The following is a 23,370-nucleotide window of genomic DNA, read 5'->3' on the forward strand; positions in this document are numbered from 1 at the left end:
ATGGCAGGCTCAACGACATAGCCTCTCCTCCTCCCCACCACATGCCGTCCAGCCTTCACAAGCACACACACACACACACACACACGCACGCACACGCACACGCACGCACACGCACACGCACACGCACACTACCAGTGTTGTCATAACCAACCCAATTCCTCAAGAGAAGTCATCTGAAAGTGTAACTCTGCTGGGCACAGAACATTTAAGTGCCATCCATGGACAAATCACTGTGCTTATTGCACTTGCAGACTTGTTGATGAGGATTTGCCAAAGTCACATTGGTGTGATAATATTCACAATGTCAATCTGAAGTGTAACTGAGCTGGTAGAGTGTTCTTGTCTGTTGTGTTGATGATGATGATAATGAAACGGATGAACATGTTAAATCTTTCATTATTCAGACAGTTTGGGGTCTTCCTTAAGTAATCCTGATATACCAAATCCACAATTAAAATGAACAATCAGGCTATGATGGATTGATCCTTTGATTTATTGTGTTGCTCTGTGTGTCCAGTAATAAACAAATGCTTCTCACACAGGTTGAGATCAGATCATGAGATGATTTTATTCATATGACACTGCCAGTTATTTAGAGCAATGTTACACTTCAGAAAAACTAAAATAATGTACTCATCATAAAATCAAACAACATTTTACATACAGCAGGAGACTGGGAGAAGATGGGGGGGGGTGAAATAAGGCTAACATGAAAATACTGCTATTGACTATCATGCACAAACTACCTCAATTCAGCAATGCATCGAATAAAGGGACAAACAGACAATTTCCTTTTCTGCCTCTGAAAACTAATGTGCCTTTCATGTATTCCCCTTTTTTTCTCAGAAAGCTACCTTGGTGGAAAGTGAGGCAGATGGAAAAGAACTGAAAGAAGATTGCAGCACAACTGAGAATCACAAGTCCTTCTCCATCACCATGGAAACCACTGAACAATCAGAGCAAGCAATGGACTGTGAAGTGGGGGTCGCTGTGGCTGATTCACCTGAGCAGGGGAAGGATTTTAGTGCAAATGATTACCAAGTTTGTTTAGAGACAGACTCCTCAAACTCCCCAGGTGAAAAGGCGATGCTTGACACATTATTGAGTGACCCTCCAAGTGAAACAAGTAAGGTGGATACACCTGACTGCTCTGAGACGAGTGTTTGCAATGAAATGCTTGATCAAGATCAAAAGGAAGCCTTGATATTGGAACCAGGGCATGAGGAGCTCAACAGAAATGAGTCAATCGCCTCATCTGTGTCTGACACACTCTCCAGTGCTGACAGTGTATATGAGAATGAGGCACATCGTAAGAGAAAGGACACACCAGAACAAGATCCTGAACAAGAACAAGACCAGGAGCCAGAGTCGTATCCTGAGCCAGAGAAGTCTCCTGAACCAGAGCAATATGATGAGCTAGAACAACTACCCGAACCAGAGCAATATGACGACCCAGAACAACACACTGAACCAGAGCAATATGATGAGCCAGGGCAAAACCTTGAACCAGAGCAATACCCTGAGCCAGAGGAAGACCTTGAGTTAGGGCTCTACCCCGAGCCTGAAAAAGACCTTGAACCTGACCTTTACCATGTGTCAGACCAATACCCTGATCTGGAGTTATACCCTGGGCCTGACCCTGAGGATAATGAGCTTAATCCAGAAGATGATGACTATCAAAATCTGGCAATAGACACAGAGGAAGACCCTGGGGCCCTTGACATCCCATTTGAACCAACCATTACAGAGGAATCAATATTAGAGCAGTGCATTAGAGAAGAGGCCATGTCTGATGTGTCCAATGAGTCCTGCCATGCCCTTGACCCTGAAGAAACAGATGAATGCCTACGAGTTGAGATGGCAGCGTCTTTCTCAGATGGTGAGGCTGATGATAAATGGAGAACAATATTCTCCTCTTCTATAAACAGAGAGGATGATGACTCCTATTTAGACTCTCTGGAGCTTAGTGCTCAGGAGCTATTTGTCCAGAAAGTGGAGGTGACAGACTTCGAAGAGCAAGACAATCCAAACTTTGAAGAGGTCAGCTTTGAGGTTCCTCAAGTAGAAGAAGTTCTTGAACAACCTGAGGATGTAATTTCCTTTCCCACCCCTGCACAAGAGGTTAAATATAACCCTTTGGGCATTCAGAGTTTGTCCAAAATCTCTGAGGATGACGGCGAAAATGGCAAAGATACAAATCAGAACGCCACCAACCACCAACAGCACATCAATTCAGACCTAGAAAAGAAGCAACCTAAAGATTTCTGTGTGATACAGGAGACCAAGAGCGAGAATGTTAGCACAGAACATGTGGATTTCCAGCTGGCTCGTAAACAGTGGAGGGAAATGGAGGAGCAAACCAGAAACAAGATCGTCTTACCTACAACCAAACAGTCCAGCTTTCATGGCAGCCATAGCTTCATGTACACACCTGTCCGCAATATTGAAAGAACACAGAAGAAAGCACATGATCTGGAAAACTTAAATCTGATGGGGGATTATCCTCACACTCAATTTAGCCCTTGCTCAGAGGATTCTGGTCTAGATGATTCCAGTTACAGGTCCCCTTACGATGATCCAGAAACATCAGTTGAAAGGGAGATTCGCATATCAATGGAGAGGGAGGAACACTACAGGAGAGAGAGGGGCTTTTCCAGGATGGGAAAATCGACGGATTGCACTCCATCACGAGGTATCCCCAGATCCATGAGCACTCCACTCACGCCATCATTCATCATCACTTCCTCACCAACTAAGGAACCACTGAAACATGATGTGTCAGCAAACAATGTAATAATTCTGGACCCTGGCAATGATTTAAGCGCCAGCGCCAAGGACAACATGGCAGTTCGGACTGGTGAATGGCGCTCTGAGGACAACGGCTCCAGCGTCATCATACTGGAGACATCCAACCTGATTATTCGCAGTGCCTCGGATTTCTCCCTCAACAAAGCCTTTGAACAGCCCCAGGAAAAAATGTTCCTAAACAATCCCTTTTTCAAGCTGCGATCAAGAAGCACCTTATCACTGGTAGATGAAGAGATTAAGATGGTCAAGGAGAGGGAAGAAGAGCTCAGGAAAGAGAGGGCTAATCTGTATGGCAAAGACAAGTGCAATGCAGAAAGGGTGCTGTCAGATCAGAAGGACACTTTGACATTTGAAAGTTCAGGTAAGTCAGGATGTCGCATGTCATACAATCAATATTTTGACTTTTTCCCTTTATGTGTGCATGCTAATGTTGTTTTTTGGTCTCATTAGTTGATGTGCCATTGAAGTGCAAGTCTTCTCCATCATCACCAATGAGAACGGCCTACAGGATGGATCGTTCGGCTTTATCTTGTGATCACAGGGTAAGTTCTAGCTCATTTTCCTTCAAAAAAAAAACCCTCTAGTCGATAGAGACAATAGTTAATTCAAATAATAAAGTATGCTTTATGTTTGAACAAATATTATTCAAAGTATCTATCAATCACTTCATTGTTTGTGTTCATATTTTGGATATTTCCAGACTTAAGTTACATGAAAAGAAGAAAATGTGGCAAAATGTAGCTTGCTACTTGGAAAAGCAATATCGCCGTAAAACTAATTTGCTTATTCCGCCTTCAGTCTAATAACCAGAGAAAGGAGATGGAAAGGAAGGAGGTGAAGGTAGAGGAGGAGGTGGAGGAGGAGGTGGAGGTGGAGGTGGAAGTGGAGGTGGAGGAAGTACTTTGAAAGAAGGTAAACAATCAGCTTTCTTGTTCAGTTTCCAGACGTCTACACCGGAGGAAGACGCAAGAGTGCCATGGCTCTGCGCTGGGAGGCGGGCGAGTTTACCAAAAACAACTGAAGAGGAACTCAACAGTTTGCCATGTACTGTAAAGGCATTGATTTTCAGTGTTATACTCATTCAAGTTAGATGCAGCATTTTAATTGTTTGTTTCATGTTGTGAAATAGCCTAAACTCTTCGCTTCTGTGACGCTTTGGGCAATACTAGCAAGATATTGAGAATGTGTCTGGGAACATTAGTTTGGATTAAGTCCGAGGAAAACTCACAAACAGAATAATTAATTAAATCCACAATGAAATAGACAAGAGTAATTCTTGTTTATTGCCAAAGGATGTGCTGTGTTTACACACCTACAAGGCTCTGACTAGTCCTCATCACTTCTGAGTAATCACTCATAGCAGAAAGGCTGTTGGTGTCAGCTCCTACTAAAACTCAGCTTGTTTGGAGAATATGCATTTTTTTTCAGAGATTGACAAAGTCAGTGCAAATAAATACTTATTTAAACCACGTAATGAATAACAACACTACAATTTAAAACCAGGGCAAGGGGCAACTGTATTAAAAGAGCGAGACCTTTTTGCTCTCTACCAAAACGTTGGTCAACGGTTTGTGTCATGCAATAATTTTCATCCAGCAAGTGTCTTCTGAAGAACGTGCTCAAAGAATTACCCCAGAAGCACAAAATCAAAAAAAAAAACTGCCATTTGTAGAAAACTAAATTTTAGTATTATTATTAGTCTAAATTCTTGTTTTGCTTTCTTTTCAATGGAAGTAGTGAAGTACCAGGCCTTATCTTAACATTTTCATACAGTACTCAAATGTCATACGTCGACTAAAAAGTTAAAGGTTGCTATAAGCAGAAAGTTCAGTGAGACACAAGAATTGATCATCACATGCAGGTTAATCTGTATTGTTGTATCTGTCTAATTCTAATGGTCTGTTTCCCATGTAATAGTCTTAAAGGGGGTTTTAAGGCAATCTGTAAGGTTATGATTTGATACTACAAAGATGACTTACAAAGATGATCTGCTAGCTGTGATGTTGAAACTCACAGATGGACCAGTATATACATCTTAGTTTATTAGCTTTGTGCTAACACATAATGGAATTTCACATCAAAACTGTTTAACAGAATTAGCATTGCGATCTCAATTCTAATTTAGGAAACTTTCTACATTTGTTAACATAGCTTTCTCGACAAACATTTCCTAAACTCTGTGGAAACAAAATCAAATCTGCTAACTTGTCATGCTAGTTTGTTCTGCTCTAATCCATTGTAAACAGTCTCTGCTCTGATCCTATTACACTGCATACCTCGCTCTTTATGTCTCAATTCATGGGACTATCCCTCTGCTGCCTCCTTTTGGGTGGTGGTGGTTAATTCATGGGTGCAATTTCTCAGCAGCCCAAGAACGCATGTGCAACTTTTAAGGCCGAATTATGTGACCAATCATTAACTTTAGACACATAGAACGTTTTTAATCTACATTTTTATTGCATATTATACATTTTAATCACCACACAATATTTACCTTGCTGTTTTAAAATGTTTATATGTATTTCAAACACATTTTTTTTTTAAATTCTTACTCAGTAAAGGTCTGTCACTCTCCTTGGAGGGAGTGCAGGGGTGGTGCCCCCTCAGCTGTCTCTGGATGTGATTCAGAGAGGAAACGCTGATAGTAGTTAAATACCATCATGTGTACCATACAATATAAGCTTCGGCTGGGCATTCAAGTACTTTTTTTTTCTATGGGAGGATTTTGGTTTTAATATATTTTGTGTCATGCTGTAAAGAGATTTCTGCAGTTTTATGGGCAAGAAAAATGATATAAGCAACCAATAACTTTTTGACACATATATGACATGTGACTATGGAATTCAAAAAAAAAAAAAATGAACCTGTTCTGTATGTTGAAGAAAATAATTTCCTGACAGTTACCTAGAAGTATTTGCAATACTGAATATATGCTGAGATGCCTCATTGTTAGATACATGTATTGTTGAGTCAACTCTTTGCTAAACTTTTCTCGACGTGATAAATGTAAATCAAATTTCAAAACATATTTTGATGTTATTGTATGTCTTGATAAATCAAATGAAACATTGCTCAATGTATATTTAATGTATTTTCATACAATGCTTTGTCGCTTTAAACTATATTCCAGGTTGAGCTGGATGAAGGAAAATCTGCACAATTAACAAAATGTTTTATATCCATAACTTTCACTTGCAAAATATAGATCACACAGACGTCTCACACAGTAAATGCCAGATTTCAATGACAATAAGTATAAGATGTCCATCCCCTGGCTGAAACTTCAGTATGAAGAACTATTTGAGTTGTCTACTCCATCTAACTCCATATATAGGCGAGACAATCCAGAAACCTACTGGTACTGGTGAACAGTGCTATCAAAGTGCTCAAAACTACACTGCAATAATCTAATATCAGTGTTATGGAAATCCCAAAAATTCAAATAGGTTTCACAAATTAGAGTATTTTTATACAATAGAACCATAAATAATTGATAACTAATGCAGAGTATGAGCACATTCACATCAATGTTTTATTAATGTACAATAAAATCCTGGATTTGTTTTCAAATACCTTATATACCAGTACCTGATGTTATCGTCATGTACTTCTTATTTTTATGCATCGAGGCATTTTTGCCAGTATTTATTTCAAAGCACTTTTCTTTGTATTTTTTCCACCAGTTTCATGACCACAAAAAAAAGACATTTCCAAAAGGCTCATTTCCAAAAAAAAGTCTTTGAGTGTTTACATCTACTGATTTTTAAAATGGAACTAATGTTAATCAACTCATGACTCTGAAAAGCAGCTTGTGTTGTAAGAGCTTGATACATTCTTAAGTCGCGGTCAGCTGACCTTAAACAGCGTTCTTAAACTCTTCATGTTTGTATGCTTTATTGTTAAGGTTTTGCTTACAAATCTCAAGGACTGCTTGCTAATGTTCAGACATTCTGTCAAAACCCCCTGTCATGTCTTTTGGGGGGCTTACTGGGCTTTTTACTTTTTATTCCTAATGCAAGTATTGAACAGATAAGTGCGTGCAACAATAAACTATGTATATGAACAATGTGTCCTAGCTCTGTTTCTTTCCGTAAATGAATGTGAACGCCTGTGTTTCAAAGATGACTTTTGGATAAAAGTTGAACAGAAAATTGCAGAATTTATCAAAATTAAAATGGCACATCCTCTGGAAAGCACAAATTTGAAAAATTAAAAAAGATGCAACCAGATTATAAAGAATCAGAGCAAACAGCATTGTCTCTTTTTCATTGATGCTTCCAATGAATCATTAATTCATAAAGATGTATGAAGAATAAAAAAAAAGACAAAACAGCACATGTGATTTTAACTGCAAATGAAATCTTTTCTTCCCCCTCCTCTTGAATGACAGAGGAGTTCATGTTAGGTGACTAAAAGAGTGGAACAGAACGTTGACATTTTCAAGCTATTAAGCGTTCACTCACACCCACATATACACCCACCTCCAACACAAACACACACACAATCAAGGATACACACACACACACACACACACACACACACACAATCACACACACAATCAAGGATACACAAACACACACACACTCAAGGATACACACACACACACACCCCCACCTCCAACACACAAACACACACACAATCAAGGATACACACACACACACACACACACACACACACACACACACACACACACACACACACACACACAATCACACACACAATCAAGGATACACAAACACACACACACTCAAGGATACACACACACACACACACACACCCCCACCTCCAACACACAAACACACACACAATCAAGGATACACACACACACACACACACAATCAAGGATACACACACACACACACACACACACACACACACACACATACACCCACCTTCAACACACACACACAATCAAGGATACACACACACACACACACACACACACACACACACACCTCCAACACACACACAATCAAGGATACACACACACACGTATACACCCACCTCCAACACACAAACCAACACATACCCTCACACACAATCAAGGATACAGTACACACACACACACACACACACACACACACAATATATATAGAATCATTTTTGGCTTTAGTCGTTATTTTTACAGTCTATGGTCGTAATGTGTTGGAACAGAACTATTGATTTTGTCACTGCAGGCGGAAGCAGCACTCACCACTAATTGAAACAAACAATACAGCTGTGTGTGCAGCAGGCATGAAAACATGAATCCACAGCAAACAGGAGGGAAAATTAAAATGAAAGTGCATTCAAAAACAGATTGGGCAAAGTCAACTATTTGGAAAACAGTGAAAGTTTAACCAAGCGACTTGAGCTGTTTATCATGAATATACACATCTAAGCAGGCTTGACTGTTTTTACATTGTACCTTTAAATAAGTAAAGCTTGTGTAAAGAGTTGTAACTGGTTGTGAAACACACTCAAATGAATGCTGATGCCTTTATCTTACCTACAAAACCAAATGAGACCATCAGTGAGAAGACTCACTTTTCTTAATAGTCATTTTGAATGCTTGTAACCTGTAACCGCTGCCACATGCTCTGTGTCTGACAAATCAATTTAAAGCTTGCATACTGGAATAGCTTTCATGCGTGTTTTCCATTAAAAAGATTCAAAGTGGATGATACATCTAATTGAGTACTACACATATGTTTGGGACAGGATTACCAAATGACATAGCTGCTTTGTCCACAGTTACAAATGTAAACAACAAAATTAAAAGATCATGAATGTGTGTCAAGTTAAACTTATTGATTGAACTGTCCTATGTGTTTTTATTAGTCAAATGCAATTCTTTCTGACAATAAGTCTTTTTCACTTTTTTCTTTTTCATGTACAAACACTGACTGGCCTGTAATATCTCTCCTGAGAAGTGCAGAAGCAGCAGCAGGTTTGAAAGCTAAATCCACTGCAGCTTCCTGTGCTGTTTTCAGGTGGATACCACTGGGAGGGAGGCTGACCAGCTGGTGTCGGACCTGGAAATGTAATCTTAGGTAAGGCAAAAGAAAATCATAAATGAATTAAAAAAAAACAAGTCTATGAAAAATAGAGTCACAGATTTAGAAGACTTCTGCTGGTGTGTGTGTGTTTGTTAGCCTGACACTTCTATTTACACAGTACCATTGAGTTACTCAAAAACTGTTATGAGCACATCAATGTGCCACACAGCTACACTGTTTTGCATAAATCTTTGTTCATTTTGTCACATACTGTGCAGTTTGGTTTGACATTATCCCACAATCCTGCTTTCTCGTCTTCCCAAACACTCAATTATTTTGATGTCAATAACAGTCCTCAAGTCAAACATAACTTCCCCCATGTCAGTCATGATTTTTAGTTTGATTTTTTAGATTAGATTTTTGTTAAAAACAGTGTTTTGTTTTTGTTTCCATTAATCTCTGTAAAAACTTTGATACATTCTCTACTATATCGACAGTTAATGTGGTTACTTCACAAGCAGGAGTACCTTACTCATCATCCACATTTACAGTATGAACTGTTTGCAGCAATTTCAAGCTATTTCTCCAAATTCACTTTCTTATTACTCTTCTTACCAGCCAGTTAATGGCCTACAGTTCCTGCTGCACAGCAGAGGTGTTGACTCGAGTCACTGATTTGATGACTTTGGACTCAACTTGACAAAATCGTAAAGGACTTACAACTGGTTAGAATTTTAAAACCAATGACTCATGACTTCACTTGGACTTGAGCCTTATGTCTTGAAACACGAGAGTTTTAAAAGTCTGTATGTTATTTTAGGGCCCTATGATTTCTGCGATGAAGAAAACACGGATGGAATCATGGAATTTGACAATAAAAATGAAGTCATCTTTATAAAGCAGAATGTGGTGGAATTTCTCTAAATGTGTGTGGAACATTTGGTATCATGCAGATTCCCGTGAAAAGGAAAGCGTTGTGGTCGGGAACTCGTGATCCCATCCAACGATCGGTTCGACGTTTCTCCATTCACTCTCCCCATGTCTCCATTTATCAACGATCAATAACGTAATGTTTGCATACCGCACGGCCTGCTGTAGTCTGTAAATGTATCCACACAGACTCTGTTAAACAATGCTGTGTGATATCCAAACACTCAAATACAGCAAACGCAAAATGCACGTTCCCCTTCTTTTCAAATAAAGGCCAGCAGAAATAATCTTTATCATTTCTCAATGTCCTGATCTGTTATGATCTGTGACTTAAATCTATGATCTGCAATTTATATGCGCCCTGAAATCGTTTACGGTTAGAAACTAACTTAACTGGATGTAACCGTCACAAATTGCCAATCAAAAAGAAGTGAACGTTGTATCAATTGAATTTATTTTGGTATATGACTTAAAAACAATCTTTAAAAGCATATACATTCCATATAGATTACCATGGCATTTTTAAAGTGGATATCATTAAAACCAAAGTGATTTGAGAGCAGTGGAAAAGGGACACTTTTCCGGAGATAATGACTTTAACAAGCTGTGAGGAGGGATTGTCACAGTAAGACGAGGCGCAGCAGGTGGTATGTGAACATCTCACACTGCCTCACCACATTCAGAGAGACAAGACATAACAGAGGAGAGAGGATCAGAGCTCAAATTAACTCAGTGGAACTGACTCACTCAGTACACTCTTTTGTTGTCACGAGCACTTACTGTAAACACAAGCAGTACCTACAGCCTGCCTCACATTCTAAATCCTGACAGTATGCATGAAACATTTTGGATAAGATTTCAAAGTTACAGTCAGCGTTCCAGCAACAGGGGGATAGTGCTGTGACATAGTGCTGTGACACTTAATAAGAGTGTTCCCATGTACTCTAAAAGATCTCTGGCACTATAAGGTACTGTTTGTTAACACAATAAATAAGTGATACAAGTGGACATCATTTCTGTACATTGCATTTGTGACATGCATGTTTACTTACTTTAGTGTTTGTATTTATTCCATTGAGTTTTTGAGTGTGTAAGCTTGAGCGTGTGAGTGTGTCAATCTGCATTCTTCTGACTCATCTAGTCTAACTTTATTCTGGTCTCATCTGGTGTGAAAATCCGTCAAGCAGTCATCTTTGGTGCCTCATAGCTATTTCCAAGTCGTATAGTAGCTGAAACACTAAATCAGATCCAAGTGAGTGCAGTTTCCATGACAGAGGCTTACATCACACACACAGGTGGACATGGTTCTATCTCACAGGTTAAACATCTATAGGAATGTACGAGTGAGACAGACGGCAAGATTGAGAGGCTACTAGAGCCTGTTAGAGTCACAAGACAGATGGAGGAACAGGAGGACAGGTCTGGAGGGGGTACACACACACACACACACACACACACACACACACACACACACACACACACACACACACACACACTTACCTTGCTCCACCCTTTTCTGCAGGATGATGGCCACAGCAGTAAGGATCACAGCCTTACTGCACAGCCAAGAACAATTGGTGGAGCTACAGACTGAAAGAAAGAGGTAAAAGTGGCAGAAAACTTATGAATACTGGGTCACAATTACATTGTATACATCAGAGATAGTGAGTAGCACAAACACAATGACAATGATTGGAGTCCTTCAGTTTATAGTCAGCTCTCAGCCGAAACCACGTACAGCCTTTGTCCCAATTTTGTCTGTCCGGTTTGTTTTTGTAGTGTACACATCGAGACAGTCGGTATCAACTCCCCAGACAGGACTGATCACAGATTTCAAGCTTCAACCGTTACAGATTGTCTAGTCCCCATAGCCCTTCCCTAAGGACTGCTTGTCATGCTAACATCTCTAACAACTTCATGAGGGATTATGTGAAAACACTGGCATTGGAGCAAATAAGAATTTAAATCGCTTAAAGTTTATAAATCTAAGGTGACACTGTTTTTTTTTTATTAACAGAAAGCAGAGGCCAAGATGTCACAATATAACTCCAATTTTATGGGGACTTATAACATATCACGCCTATATAGACTTGTTTTGCAGGATGTAGCAGTAAATGCTTCAGTAGTTTTGTGTCTAAACCCTCTGAAGCTGTATCTGTTTCACTAAAGGTAATGTAACTGTCTCAAAGGTTCCAGCTTCTGCTTGTACACTACACACCATATTGCAGTGTACACTTTAGCAAAGGCACAGCCATATTTTAGTTGTTCACATTGACATTACAAAAGAATTAAAACTCTTCCCCACAAGCTGAACACAAATATTCAAGGCAAACATAATAAGTACAACATAGAGCCTGTCATTGTTGATAGAAAAAACACTTTCAGAGTACAATGGACTGGCTCTGCTCCTAAAGATGTGGTTCTCAGACATCCATTCCCCATTGTGTGCTTGTAAGGGAGGGGTGAGTTATCTCTGTAAATCAGAAGTTACGGTTTAGATCTTTTGCAATCACAACCAAATGTTAACGTTGAAGCTACTGCAACCAAAACAATTGTATAATCATTTGTTGTGTTGCACGTATGCTCGGGATAAATGTTTTGCAACTTTGCAGATCCATTCATTAAAAAGAAATCTGAACAGTCTTCCAGTTCCTTCAACGCCTGTTTAATGATGCAAATTAGTTGCAAACTGCAACATAAAGCAAAGTTTAGTTTTGATTGTTAGGGGATTTTTCTTATCTTTTTTTTTGTCGTCAATCCATCACAGTGTAGGAAGCTTGACATGTTGATTCTTTTGCTTGATCATAATTACTGGTGGGTGCAATGTTGACTGCTGCCAGAATGATTGGAGTGTCATACCCAGTGTATGTGGAGGCAGGCATGGGAAGTAAAAAATTTGATTTTAGGGATGAAAAAAAAACACAAATCTGGTTGAAAAAGAAACTAGATGAAACATTTGTTCTGGATAAAATGGTATTGGGACTGAAACAACTATCAGCATTTGAAAAGTACCTCAGTTGATCATCATTGTGTTCAAAGTCAAAATGTCACTGTGAAAGATAATACAGTAACTGGGAAGGAGAAAGCAGACCAGGTATTTCATACACCTGAACTAAAGCAGAAAAGAATCACATTGGTTTCTGCTTTGACGCACAGTATTGTTGGGCTTAGAAAATACATTTTATTTCATTTCATTTAAATAATCTTTAACCAGAAAGTCTGCAGATTAAAATAATTTTTCAAGTGAGACATGCCTCGATAGCACATCATTAAAAAGTAAAAAAAAATAAAACAAAAATTAATGTTTTACATGTGAAACAATGGCATTCCAGCATTTGTCACCTTTTTTTTCTTTGTTTAATTTTACAGTGTGTTTTATTGTTTTTTGAAAACTCTGCACATATATTTTTATAAGCAATACACTAATGTAACCAAACACTGCATTATAGCACTTTCTTAAAACCAACGTATCTTATAAATGTGTCTGCTTTTGTCAATAAATGAACACGCAGTATATCATTTCTCATAACTACTAACGCCTCTCTTTAACTGTAATTATTGTCTTTCCTGTTTTCAGATGAAGAATACTTAAAAACAGGTTGCAAATGGATGTGGTTAAGTGGTAGTGTCAAGGGGTGACCCCCTGCCAACTCCTTCATTCAAATCTGACTGACTTCTAAACTTAAGAAAAACTCATTGGCAAATCATTTCAATTTTTAATTTCATTGTATTTTCAAGCAAATGAAAACACACATGGACTCTTTTTTACATTAAAACATTTTCCTCATTGTTACACATCAAATATATCTTTGTTAGTCACCTGTTGCTTCACAGCCTTGTGTGCACTCCTTCAACCTGGAACCGTCAAACAGATCTGGAGGCCTGCCCGTGGGTTATATGGGGGTGTGCCAAACGGAAGGCGCCATGTTTGGTGAAGGTGGAGGGGTGTTTAGGTTGTTGAGGTGAAATATTTTATTTAAATGGTTGTTTAAGGATTCAGTCAACTGATATGTATATTGATATGCTTTTAGCCTTATGGCAGACATGTTGTGTTGTTTGTCGAACAGGTAAATACTCTCCTGAGAGTATTCCAACCCTTTTTGGTAGGTGTCAACTCCTATAGGAGGAGGCTTGAGGGCCTTGCATGGTTGAAAGAGCATTTTTCTCCAGACCTGCTGTGGGGGGGAGTGGGATGCAGGTGCGGACCCAGGGGGGTCTCAAAGTTATCCGAGAAGGATAACCACAAAATCCCAAGCGATAGATTGGAACGGGGGCAAAAACAATGAAACTGTATAGAGCTACAACAAGCTTTCTAAACTAAAGACTGCACCAAAAACGATGAACTAAACCATGCCAAGCAGCTGACTCAAACCAAAATTGTCCAGGAGACTGAGAAAACACTTCACAAAAGGCAAAGGCTGGCAGGGAGACCCTCGATAACACAAAAGGATGGAGTCGCAACAAAACCATCCAGAACCCCAAGTTATACTCTGGGAGACGGGCAATGGAAATGTTTCACACAACACATTCTTAGTTGGTGTTTATAGACACAGGGAGAACCTCTCACTACCTCTGAAGGTGAGATAATGAGTCAGCACAGAGCATATATAAGCTCCCCACACCTGAGCTTAATCAAAGCCAATCAGTGACACACACACACACACACACACACACACACACACACACCTGACTGCAGTAGGAAGATTCTCACCCCACAGAACGAGTGAACACATCACACCTTCAAAAATGTGCTCAGTATGTTTTCCAAATCTTGCTCAATTATTTATGAATTCATTGTCTCTGTGGTATCACATTCAGTCTGTGTCACCAAGAGATGGGGAAGGAGCCAGATAACAGCTGTTATGGCTAAATGAAAATATTTGAATTGATAAAACATTTTGTGAATGACTTATTGGGTGTCAGTGGGGATGTAGGTGTCAATGCTATGCACAGCTATTGTCTGCAACACCTTTATCATGGAGAAACATGATTAAAAAATCCCAGCATCATTTACATGTTTGTTGACCTTGCATTACAAATAACAAATGGTTTATGAATTGGAAAATGAACTCTACCATGTATCATTGTTTTATGTCTTCTGAGAATATAACGTCTCTTCCACATCATTTTACAAACATACTGGAAAGATACTTTTAATACTCCTCTTCCTTGGTCGAAAATGTTTCAGTTTATTTGTGAATCATCGTGTTCTACTTATTTATGGGCTTTTCTTATTAGAGTTATTTTACAAAATACTTGCAACAAGAGCGATGAAAATCGTTGTAGATTTTGTTGTGATGAGGAGGAGGACATTTTGCATGTATTTTTGGTATTGTCCTGTTGTTGCATCATACTGGTAGCAGGTGGCAGATTGGCTAGCGGAACGAGCAATTATTTTACCTTTATCCCCTTACAATATTATTCAGGGTTTCCCAAGATGATCAAAACATGTTGTTGAATATTATTATAGTTCTTGGCAATATGTATGTTGAATTCTCCCATTAAGATCCCTTATTTTAAATCTTAAGGATTATTATCTTCAAGAGAAACTAATTATGAAAGGTAAACATTTAAATAAGATTCAAAGATACAAATGCTTTATGTTTTCCATAAAGTAATATTATTTGATTTATTCTGTTGTTTTTTCGTCCTGAAATGAGGTAGAAAGCTTGTTCGACTTTGTGTTAAATATACTCAAACCTATGTAGATATGTATGTATGTTTGTGTCTGTGTATTGATGTTTAAGCCTAATAGAATAAATAAAACTGTTTACATCTATGGTGTAGTGTACAGAGAATTCACTAACATGGTAAACACACTTTCTTTAATGTATGATGCAGGATGTCTCTTAGTCCAGAGTGATAAACTGAAATATAACATCCCTTTAGTACACTGCTGCCATCATGTGGCAATGAGTTTGAGCTACACCTCCACCAAAGCAATCGTTCATCACCTGTTGTTGGTGTTTCTATGGCAACAGTCCTGCGTTACCTGGGGAAGGTGAGAAGCAGTCGAGGTAAACAGAACAGAGGACGACAGAGCGAACATGAATAGCCTCTTTTCCAGGTAGGAGTCTGTGCTTTTATATTTGTGCATTACCTGAATCTAGCTGAATACCAATATATAAAACATGTGAAACATCCAATTCTTTATCTCCTCACTTGTCCCAGTAGGGATGTGCAGGTGAAGAGCATGGAGCAAACGGTGAAACATGCTGAGAAGCACCTGGGTGAGCTCTGCTCCCTGCTGGCCTCGTACACCAGGAAGACAGCCAAGCTAAGAGATAAGGCAGACCTGCTGGTGGCTCAGCTCTTTGACTTCTCCAGCACAGAGGACCCTGAGCTCCAAATCGGACTTAAAAACCTGGCTGAGGATCTCTCCATGGTGCAGGATTACAGACAGGCTCAGGTCACGAACACTATATCATCCATACATCAATGTGCTACTGCCTCTGCATTACCATGTGGCTGTTATCATAATGAAGGTTTTATTATTTCAGGTAGAGAGACTGGAGACGAGAGTTGTTGCTCCTCTAAAAGCCTATGGAGACACTGTGAAAAACAAAAGGGTGAGTTTGACAACAGAGGTGTGCGTTTGCCTATAACACATTTGCATGAAGCTTATATCATATCACCAAATTTGTCTTAATATAATATGACCCTGATTATAAAATTATATGAAAAAGTAAATACTTAAGCCAAATGTCCCCATATCTGTCTAGCTTGTCACTCTCTCTTGTCAGACTCTTGGAAGCAGTTAAAATCTTTTTATTTGAGCTACTCATTTTTGACTCATGCACATTTTTAACAGCTTGATAAATGTACGGTGATCCAATTTTGGAACTAATCCTGTCTTTGTTTTGGGAGTAAACGGTTAGACATATACTTAAGTGCATGAAAAAAAAAAAACCCTGTCTCCGGCTTTTTGTTTTGTGTGTTGTATTGTGTGACTAGGTAGATCTAAAGAAGTTAAGCACTGATCTGAACAAGGAGCTGAAGGAGTTGCAGAAGTTGGAAAAAATGCGACTGAGGAACCCAGCAGATCGACAAGGCATTGTATCCTTAACAGAAGGACATTTGACTCTTTTCATCACCACGGCGTTCTAAAATTGTTTCATTGACATATAAATCCTAAATAATCCACAATAAGCCAATCAGTTTCAAAGAAATGTGTGCATCCAATCATGTCGTTTTTGTATTTTATCTGATAATGGGTATTTGGTTAATGCTGATGAATAAAACGTTGTGTATTATAAAATAATATAAACTAGATAAAACTTGAGTAAATTACAATATGTTAATATTGTATCTCACTACAGAATTATAGTGAATGTGTTTAGTTACTTTTCTTGTAAAATAAATTTAAAAAATAATCCAGATTTCAGTTGCAAATTTTGAAATTAATTTAAAAAAAGATAATAATCATTTTATAACTTATCTTCCTTTTTCACATAAGTAAAGGGAATGGGTTCACAAAAGTTGAAGTCCAACCAATCGGCATGTTGAGCAAGTTATCTGTTGATTTATATTAAGAACAATAATATATAATATATATAATGTCTTATTGATGAAGGGAACATTCACTCATTTCAAGTTAATCAGCAGGTATATTTGAACACTTAAAAGCAGCAAACATGCTGGTTATTGTAAAAAATAAATATATTTGTGTGTTGTTTTAGCTGTGACTAGTCTACGCAATCTTCACAAATGGCTGTATACTAGTTTCTGGTCAAATAGGCACCCAGTTCATGAAAACACTTTCTAATTGTAAATTTCACTAAAGAAACATTTCTTGACAAGAATGTTCAGTCTCAGGTAATGTTAATGACTTTATGATTATCTCATGAATACCATCACATTACCAGCACCTCCAGCCGTGTGGTAGAGCTTACCACTGTAACTGCGGTGTATGTTCATCAACAGGCAGAAGTGAATGCTCAGAAGGCTTCCAACAATGCCCATCGCAGCATCAGACAACTGGAGGAGACCATCACAGACTTCCAGAGACAAAAACTGGAGGATATGAAAGTAAGTGGCAACACATGCACACATCCTTCAACAAGTAAAGCATACATTTCACACTGGGAATAACCATTTCTTTGTTCCTGGCAGAGGATTTTCATTGACTTTATCACAGTGGAGATGCTTTTCCATGCTAAAGCGCTGGAGGTCTATACACATACATACCACAACCTGGAGGGGATAGACACTCAAAAGGATCTAGAGGTACTTCATGCTAACTGATGTAACTGATGTAACCCCATTGTTTTATTCTGCGACCTTAAAGAAATGCTTTTTTGCAGTTATTTTAATCCCTCCATCTCATTGCTTCCTTTTTTTAAATTAATCTAAATTTCTCAATGAAATTAATAACCTGAATTAACTTAACAGTCGTGGATGGATACATGTCAGCAAGCACTGACAAACAACACAGAATCATTAAGGAAAAGTATAGTCATAGTTTCAAGTTACATGATAACATTTAAGAAAAACTTAGAGCTTGAAACTGCTCTTTTCTGTTTTGGATGTATACATGAGTGTTTCTTAATGACTCCATAGCTCTTCATCGGGCGGATCAAGATGTCAGACTCTCTAGCTGGGCGCATGGACACCCCACTGAGCAGCTACTCTTCTCCCCTCATGAGCAGCTACCCCAGCCCTCCTGTGGCCGCCGCTAAAAGCCAAAGCTTCAGGTCAACACTGGCCTCTACCGCAGGTCAAAACCTCAGACAACAACAACACAGCCAGTACCCAGACAGAGCCAGGAGGGTGAGCACAATGTTTGTTTTATTATGAAAGTGTTGTCAGGATTTCAAAGAAACCCTGGTTAGCTTTGAAACACCTGACCATGAAGATCAAACTGAGGGGAGAATTCCACTTATTTTTATTTTTTTTCAGTCTCGTAGCACCTTACAGCGGCAGAGAGGTATGGAGGAGGAAGAAGAGCTGGAGGAGGAAGATGAGGATGAAGACGAAGAAGAGGAGATGTATGAATCAGAGATAGAGGACGGTCAGAACACCAGCAGGAAGTCTTATGCTGCTCAATATGCCCAGATGCACAGATGGCAAAAGTAACAGCCTGAGCATGGAAACATTAACACGTCTGTACCTGCAAACAGTGCAGCAATGTAGTTTCTTCCAAGCTGATGACTGTAAAGCTGTCTTTCCCTTTAACTTGCCTTTTCATTAGCATCATGAAGTTAATTCAGTTTACATAGATAGATAGAAAGAGACTTTATTGATCCTGAGGGAAGTTCAAGCCTCCAGTAGCATCTTACCATCATTACAACACAAGGAATTGATGTCACTGACTGCCGTCATCACTCCATTCACAATGAGTAAAAAAAGAAGCATGATATCACGCAACGTTTTCTATGGTGCTTTCATTTCTAACCGACAGATGCCGCTAATGAGTCCTCCAGCGAACTGGGCACTGAGTTGTTACTGTATACAAGGGACAAAAGATCTTACATTTACATATAACAAAACATCCCCAAATGCCTAGAACTTGCTGGGGGCCAACATAAAGGGCCCTGGGCTTGCAATACACTGGCCCTGATTGATAATGAAATACTGAATGCACTGAATCGTCTGTTTGTTCATGTTGATAATTGCTCATCAATGTCTCTTACCACAAAAAAGGTCAAATGAGCAGCAAATTGTTCTTATATTAAACCTGATGGATCAAATAGATAATTTGATTACACTGCACTCAGATACAATATGTCCCCTTGAAGTTCACAGGTGAAACTAATGAACATGGGGTTATTTCTTGAAGCCCCTGTGAGAAGTTTTTATCTCCTAATGACGGACTGAAATATCAAGACTTCTGCGCTAAATACAATGTTTGCATCCACTAAAATACACGAGGGATACTCAGAAAAACACTATGTTCATCATAAAAGACCATACCAGAGTTTAATAACAGGCATTGATACTGCGACAAAAATATGTTTGACTGAGAAGCCGTCAATGAACATGTTTCTAAATCTTACTAATATCAAAGAGTTGACATGTCTTATCCCACTGGCCAGTTTCTAAGGTGTCTTTGAACATCCCGAGTCAGCTCCAAAACACAAGCAAACGACTGTGTCTGTCACTACAAACAGGCAGATCTCTCGTTCTCCAGTTATTTTACTCCAGCTAACAGAAGCTGGGAATATATACTGTCTCTTGAGACTTAGTCTAAAAGCAAATGTTTGTCACTTTGTCTGCCATTTTCTCTGTTTTGTGTTATTTTCAACTTTCATAGCGCACAAAGTCTGCACACTGAATGAATAGTATACCGAATAGGCTCACATTCAATTGTTCAAGCTTCATGAAAACGATCCCCAAAAACAAAGCTATGTGTACAGTACATGAGTAACTATATGAGAAGGAAGCAAACAGCTAGGTTTAAATTCACAGTCCACGATCCTACCAGGTGGTTTTCACTATTGAATGAAATAAAATTGCTTTCCTCCGGTTTCTATCAAAATTGGTTGATGTTTTCAAAACCCTCGATCGAGAAACAGTGTGCCGCCTGTCTTAACAAGAGAAGTGAACTTCCACAATCAGCGTTTGATTAGTGCCTGACTTGACAAAAAGCTACAATCCAAATTTAAAACTAAATTGTGAACTGTGATTATGAAGCAGCTACAATCATTGTTTATACAATGTCTAGAATCTGCAGTTTGCAATCGCAACGTTGATCTGAAATCAATCTCTGTAACTGTAAATCATAATATTAAATTAGACTCATACAGTGCTTTTGTAAACACTCAGACGCTTATTTCCACATTTTCTCGCCATCTCAAAGGCAGGGTTGGTCATTTATGAAAACTAGCATGATTTTGAAAGTAGCATTCCCTCAGTGCTATGTCTGCACCCACCCCCTCCCCTCTGTGCTCCCTCAAAAGCCACGCCCCCTCATTTACGCGCACAAGCGCCATTGATCCAGAAGTGGACCTCAGCTAATGCTTTGAGTGTGGGCTCGTGCATATCTCGTTTTACAGGCTTACAACTGATACAGATGACGGATTTTCTTTGTTCCTTTTTCAGAGAACATGAGTTATTAATGTCTGTCAGGACCTAAAGACGACTTCAATCAAAATCTTAAAAAGTGTATCTGGAGAAAACTACCAACCCTGCCTTTAAGGTCTAGTTTATAAAATATTGTTATTGGATCTAAACATTGTAAAATGAACTTTGGTTGCACAATCATCTGCTTTCATTTTTTGTCCTGCACTTTAGGTTAAGGTAGATACACGTACTTTTCAAATACTTTTCTAAAACACCCTACGTCCATTCACAATTTCAGTTCCTACAGTCTAATAATTGAACTCTATCCTTGAGTAAGAAAAAGAAAAGACCTCCACTGATGGCCGTGTTTTGTCAGCTTAGGAAAGTTTAATATTCCATATTGTCAGAAGCGAAAACACTTGAACATAAAAGTGAAAGGAGTACATTTCACTGAATGCACTTACAGAGCAATATTACTGGGCTGCATTGATCTGAAATGAGATTATAATGAAGACCGGATACACAGAGCAGGAATACTGGAGATCAGAAGTACAGGTAGATAAAAGAAGAGTGTAATTAATGCTGTCAGCCTAGTAGCACATTGAAACCTCAGTTCCTGAATCTAGTTAAATATAGCAAGGGGTCTTCAGAGATAAAAAAATATTCTTCACAGTAGTTTTTTTTTTTTTCATCACATCCATGCACGTCATTGTAAATCATCATTGACACACTTCAAATGGCACTTAAAAAAGGAAAAAAGGAAGAAAAAACAGCTTGTTCGTTTACTTACTTGACATGGAGGTTATAAGGAGGAGTCGAAGGATCAGACTCAAGGAATGTGTGTTGCTGGAGTGTGTACATTTCTGCTGTTTGTTGAAATAAAAGTTCCTAGTTTTTGATAATAACGATTCTTCTGCTGTCTGCATTTCATGACTTAATCAAGTGTGCACGATGTCAATAATGCACCAGACATACACAACAAGTTCTCGCTGATGGAGATCACGAAATACTCAACAAGTCAGCAGACATTTGACTGAAAGTACTACTGGCAAGTAGTAAAGCACAGTAAACTTTGTATCACCTATATACCCTTCACTTTGTTCCAATGTAGACACATACCATAGAATCCCTATTTGACCTTTTCTTTAATTGTATACATAAAATAAACAAATAAAACAAATACTTGGGCACTGTGAGCACTTGGCATCTTTCAAATCATAAAACAATAGAACAAAGACCATTTTTTGTAGACAGCCAACATATTCAGTGAGGTGGAACTGTCCGTTGTCCCACGTTCACTTGCAGCAGTACAGTAGTCATGTTAGTACCAACCGGCGCTTGATTGAAGGTGTAGAAGAAGTTTTAGTCCACTCTCCCTTTTTGACTCACCGTCTCCAGGAGACCATATTTAAATCTGATTGTTAACCAACCTATAAAGTGCTTTCAAAAATAATCTTCTCATCATAATCATTCTCATCTATACAATAAATCAGTATGACAGTTAGGGCGTTGTTAGGAGTATGAAAGAAAGAAAGGAGAGGAAGAATTAAAAAGGGTCTATTCAGGCACGAGCAGAAACCTCTTTCTCTTTTTCCTCCTCTTGTCCCTCCCTCCACTGCTTTTCTTTTCCTTCCTGTTGTTGTTGTTGTTGTTGTTGTTGTTGTTTTTTACTTCTTGAAAGGTGTCAGTCTGCCAATGTTATGCCAGAAAGTGGAGGTTTTGCGCTTGGGCTCGGCAAGCATGAAGACCTGCTGCTGGGGCAGAGCAGTGGGGAGAGAGGGGTGTTTCTGTCGCAGGAGGAAGTCGTAGTAGGGTCTGGTCACCGCTAAAAAGGAGGAGAGAATGTCATTACATACAACATAGATTTATGGCCTTGAGCTTTTTGTAATGTTTTTCTTCAAGCAGTTAGTCACATTAAAAACATCCCATGTTTTGAAGTTATTTATTTAAGCTACACAAATCTTTCAGTGGAAAAACATTGACAAACATTGTAGGTGTTGGATTTTATTAAAATAGCTTAACACAGATAAAAAGTGATACAAAAGAGCTCATATTTATTTTTAAAGAAGATCTCAGTCGTGTTGGTATTTTGTAACAGTCCTCTGAAATAACTCTGCTGTTCTATTTTGGAGGAGAAGTATTTTTAGCACGAGTCAAACCTTAACTTAGCTTGTTTGAGAGAAAATTCCTGAAGAATACAGGTCGTACAGTTTTATAAAACATACTGCTCCATGCATTATTAATCTGTTCTCATATATCATACATAGTGTGGTGACCAGTGTCCAAGCCAAGGGTGAAAGACATCTTGGGACTGTTACTGTACTGAGACTTAAGATGATCCCCAGGGAAGGGGAGGGGTTTAAAAAACATTTGATCAATTCATTCATTAAAGCAGTTCATTTTATAGTCCTACACACGATCACAAGTGGACATCTTTAAGCATGGCAGCTTATACCTGCTAATTAGATGTGTCTCTACCTGCTTCAAGAAACCACTTGTGATTGGATGTCACTTTCCAGCTCTATATGCAAAGGATCTGCCACTCAGTGCCATTGTTGCCATGTTTACAGACACTAGGTAGACTTTAAGATTGAAATGATCTCAATGCGTCCTTAATGAATCTAGTTTTTTTTTTTTGTGATGTGTACCGAGA

At 38.7% G+C, this 23,370-nt stretch overlaps 3 protein-coding genes across 9 annotated transcripts in view; 2 read left to right on the top strand and 1 right to left on the bottom strand.

The window, feature by feature from the left end:
- palmdb (palmdelphin b) overlaps positions 1–6,874 on the top strand; it is a 43,460-nt gene extending 36,586 nt beyond the window's left edge. For both annotated transcript variants that reach the window (XM_020638560.2, XM_029278194.2), the window contains 3 exons: positions 847–3,169; positions 3,259–3,350; positions 3,746–6,874. In XM_020638560.2, the coding sequence (XP_020494216.2) occupies positions 847–3,169; positions 3,259–3,350; positions 3,746–3,829 (2,499 nt within the window). In that variant the 3' untranslated portion in view covers positions 3,830–6,874. The remainder of the gene's footprint in view (positions 1–846; positions 3,170–3,258; positions 3,351–3,745) is intronic.
- A 4,431-nt stretch (positions 6,875–11,305) lies between these two features.
- On the top strand, positions 11,306–20,292 carry LOC109987499 (CBY1-interacting BAR domain-containing protein 2-like). The gene is made up of 9 exons (XM_029278188.2): positions 11,306–15,783; positions 15,891–16,125; positions 16,217–16,285; positions 16,671–16,772; positions 17,526–17,531; positions 17,640–17,744; positions 17,829–17,942; positions 18,276–18,485; positions 18,615–20,292. The coding sequence occupies exons 1-9, from the start codon at positions 15,764–15,766 to the stop codon at positions 18,789–18,791; spliced, it is 1,038 nt and encodes a 345-aa protein (XP_029134021.1). The 5' UTR covers positions 11,306–15,763; the 3' UTR covers positions 18,792–20,292.
- A 790-nt stretch (positions 20,293–21,082) lies between these two features.
- Positions 21,083–23,370, bottom strand: part of arhgef4 (Rho guanine nucleotide exchange factor (GEF) 4) — a 78,227-nt gene continuing 75,939 nt past the window's right edge. For all 6 annotated transcript variants that reach the window (XM_065948981.1, XM_065948982.1, XM_020638540.3 and 3 more), the window contains one exon: positions 21,083–22,542. In XM_065948981.1, coding sequence (XP_065805053.1) covers positions 22,385–22,542 — 158 coding nt within the window. In that variant the 3' untranslated portion in view covers positions 21,083–22,384. The remainder of the gene's footprint in view (positions 22,543–23,370) is intronic.

The sequence above is a fragment of the Labrus bergylta genome, chromosome 20 (genome assembly GCF_963930695.1).
Source record: "Labrus bergylta chromosome 20, fLabBer1.1, whole genome shotgun sequence".
Classification (NCBI taxonomy): domain Eukaryota; kingdom Metazoa; phylum Chordata; class Actinopteri; order Labriformes; family Labridae; genus Labrus; species Labrus bergylta.

Excerpts from the sequence above, each read along its gene's own strand:
- LOC109987499 (XM_029278188.2), top strand. The coding sequence starts at position 15,764 with ATGAATAGCCTCTTTTCCAG. Across the intron at positions 16,126-16,216 it reads AGGATTACAGACAGGCTCAG|GTAGAGAGACTGGAGACGAG; the intron begins GTCACGAACACT and ends TTATTATTTCAG. Across the intron at positions 17,943-18,275 it reads ACACTCAAAAGGATCTAGAG|CTCTTCATCGGGCGGATCAA; the intron begins GTACTTCATGCT and ends ATGACTCCATAG.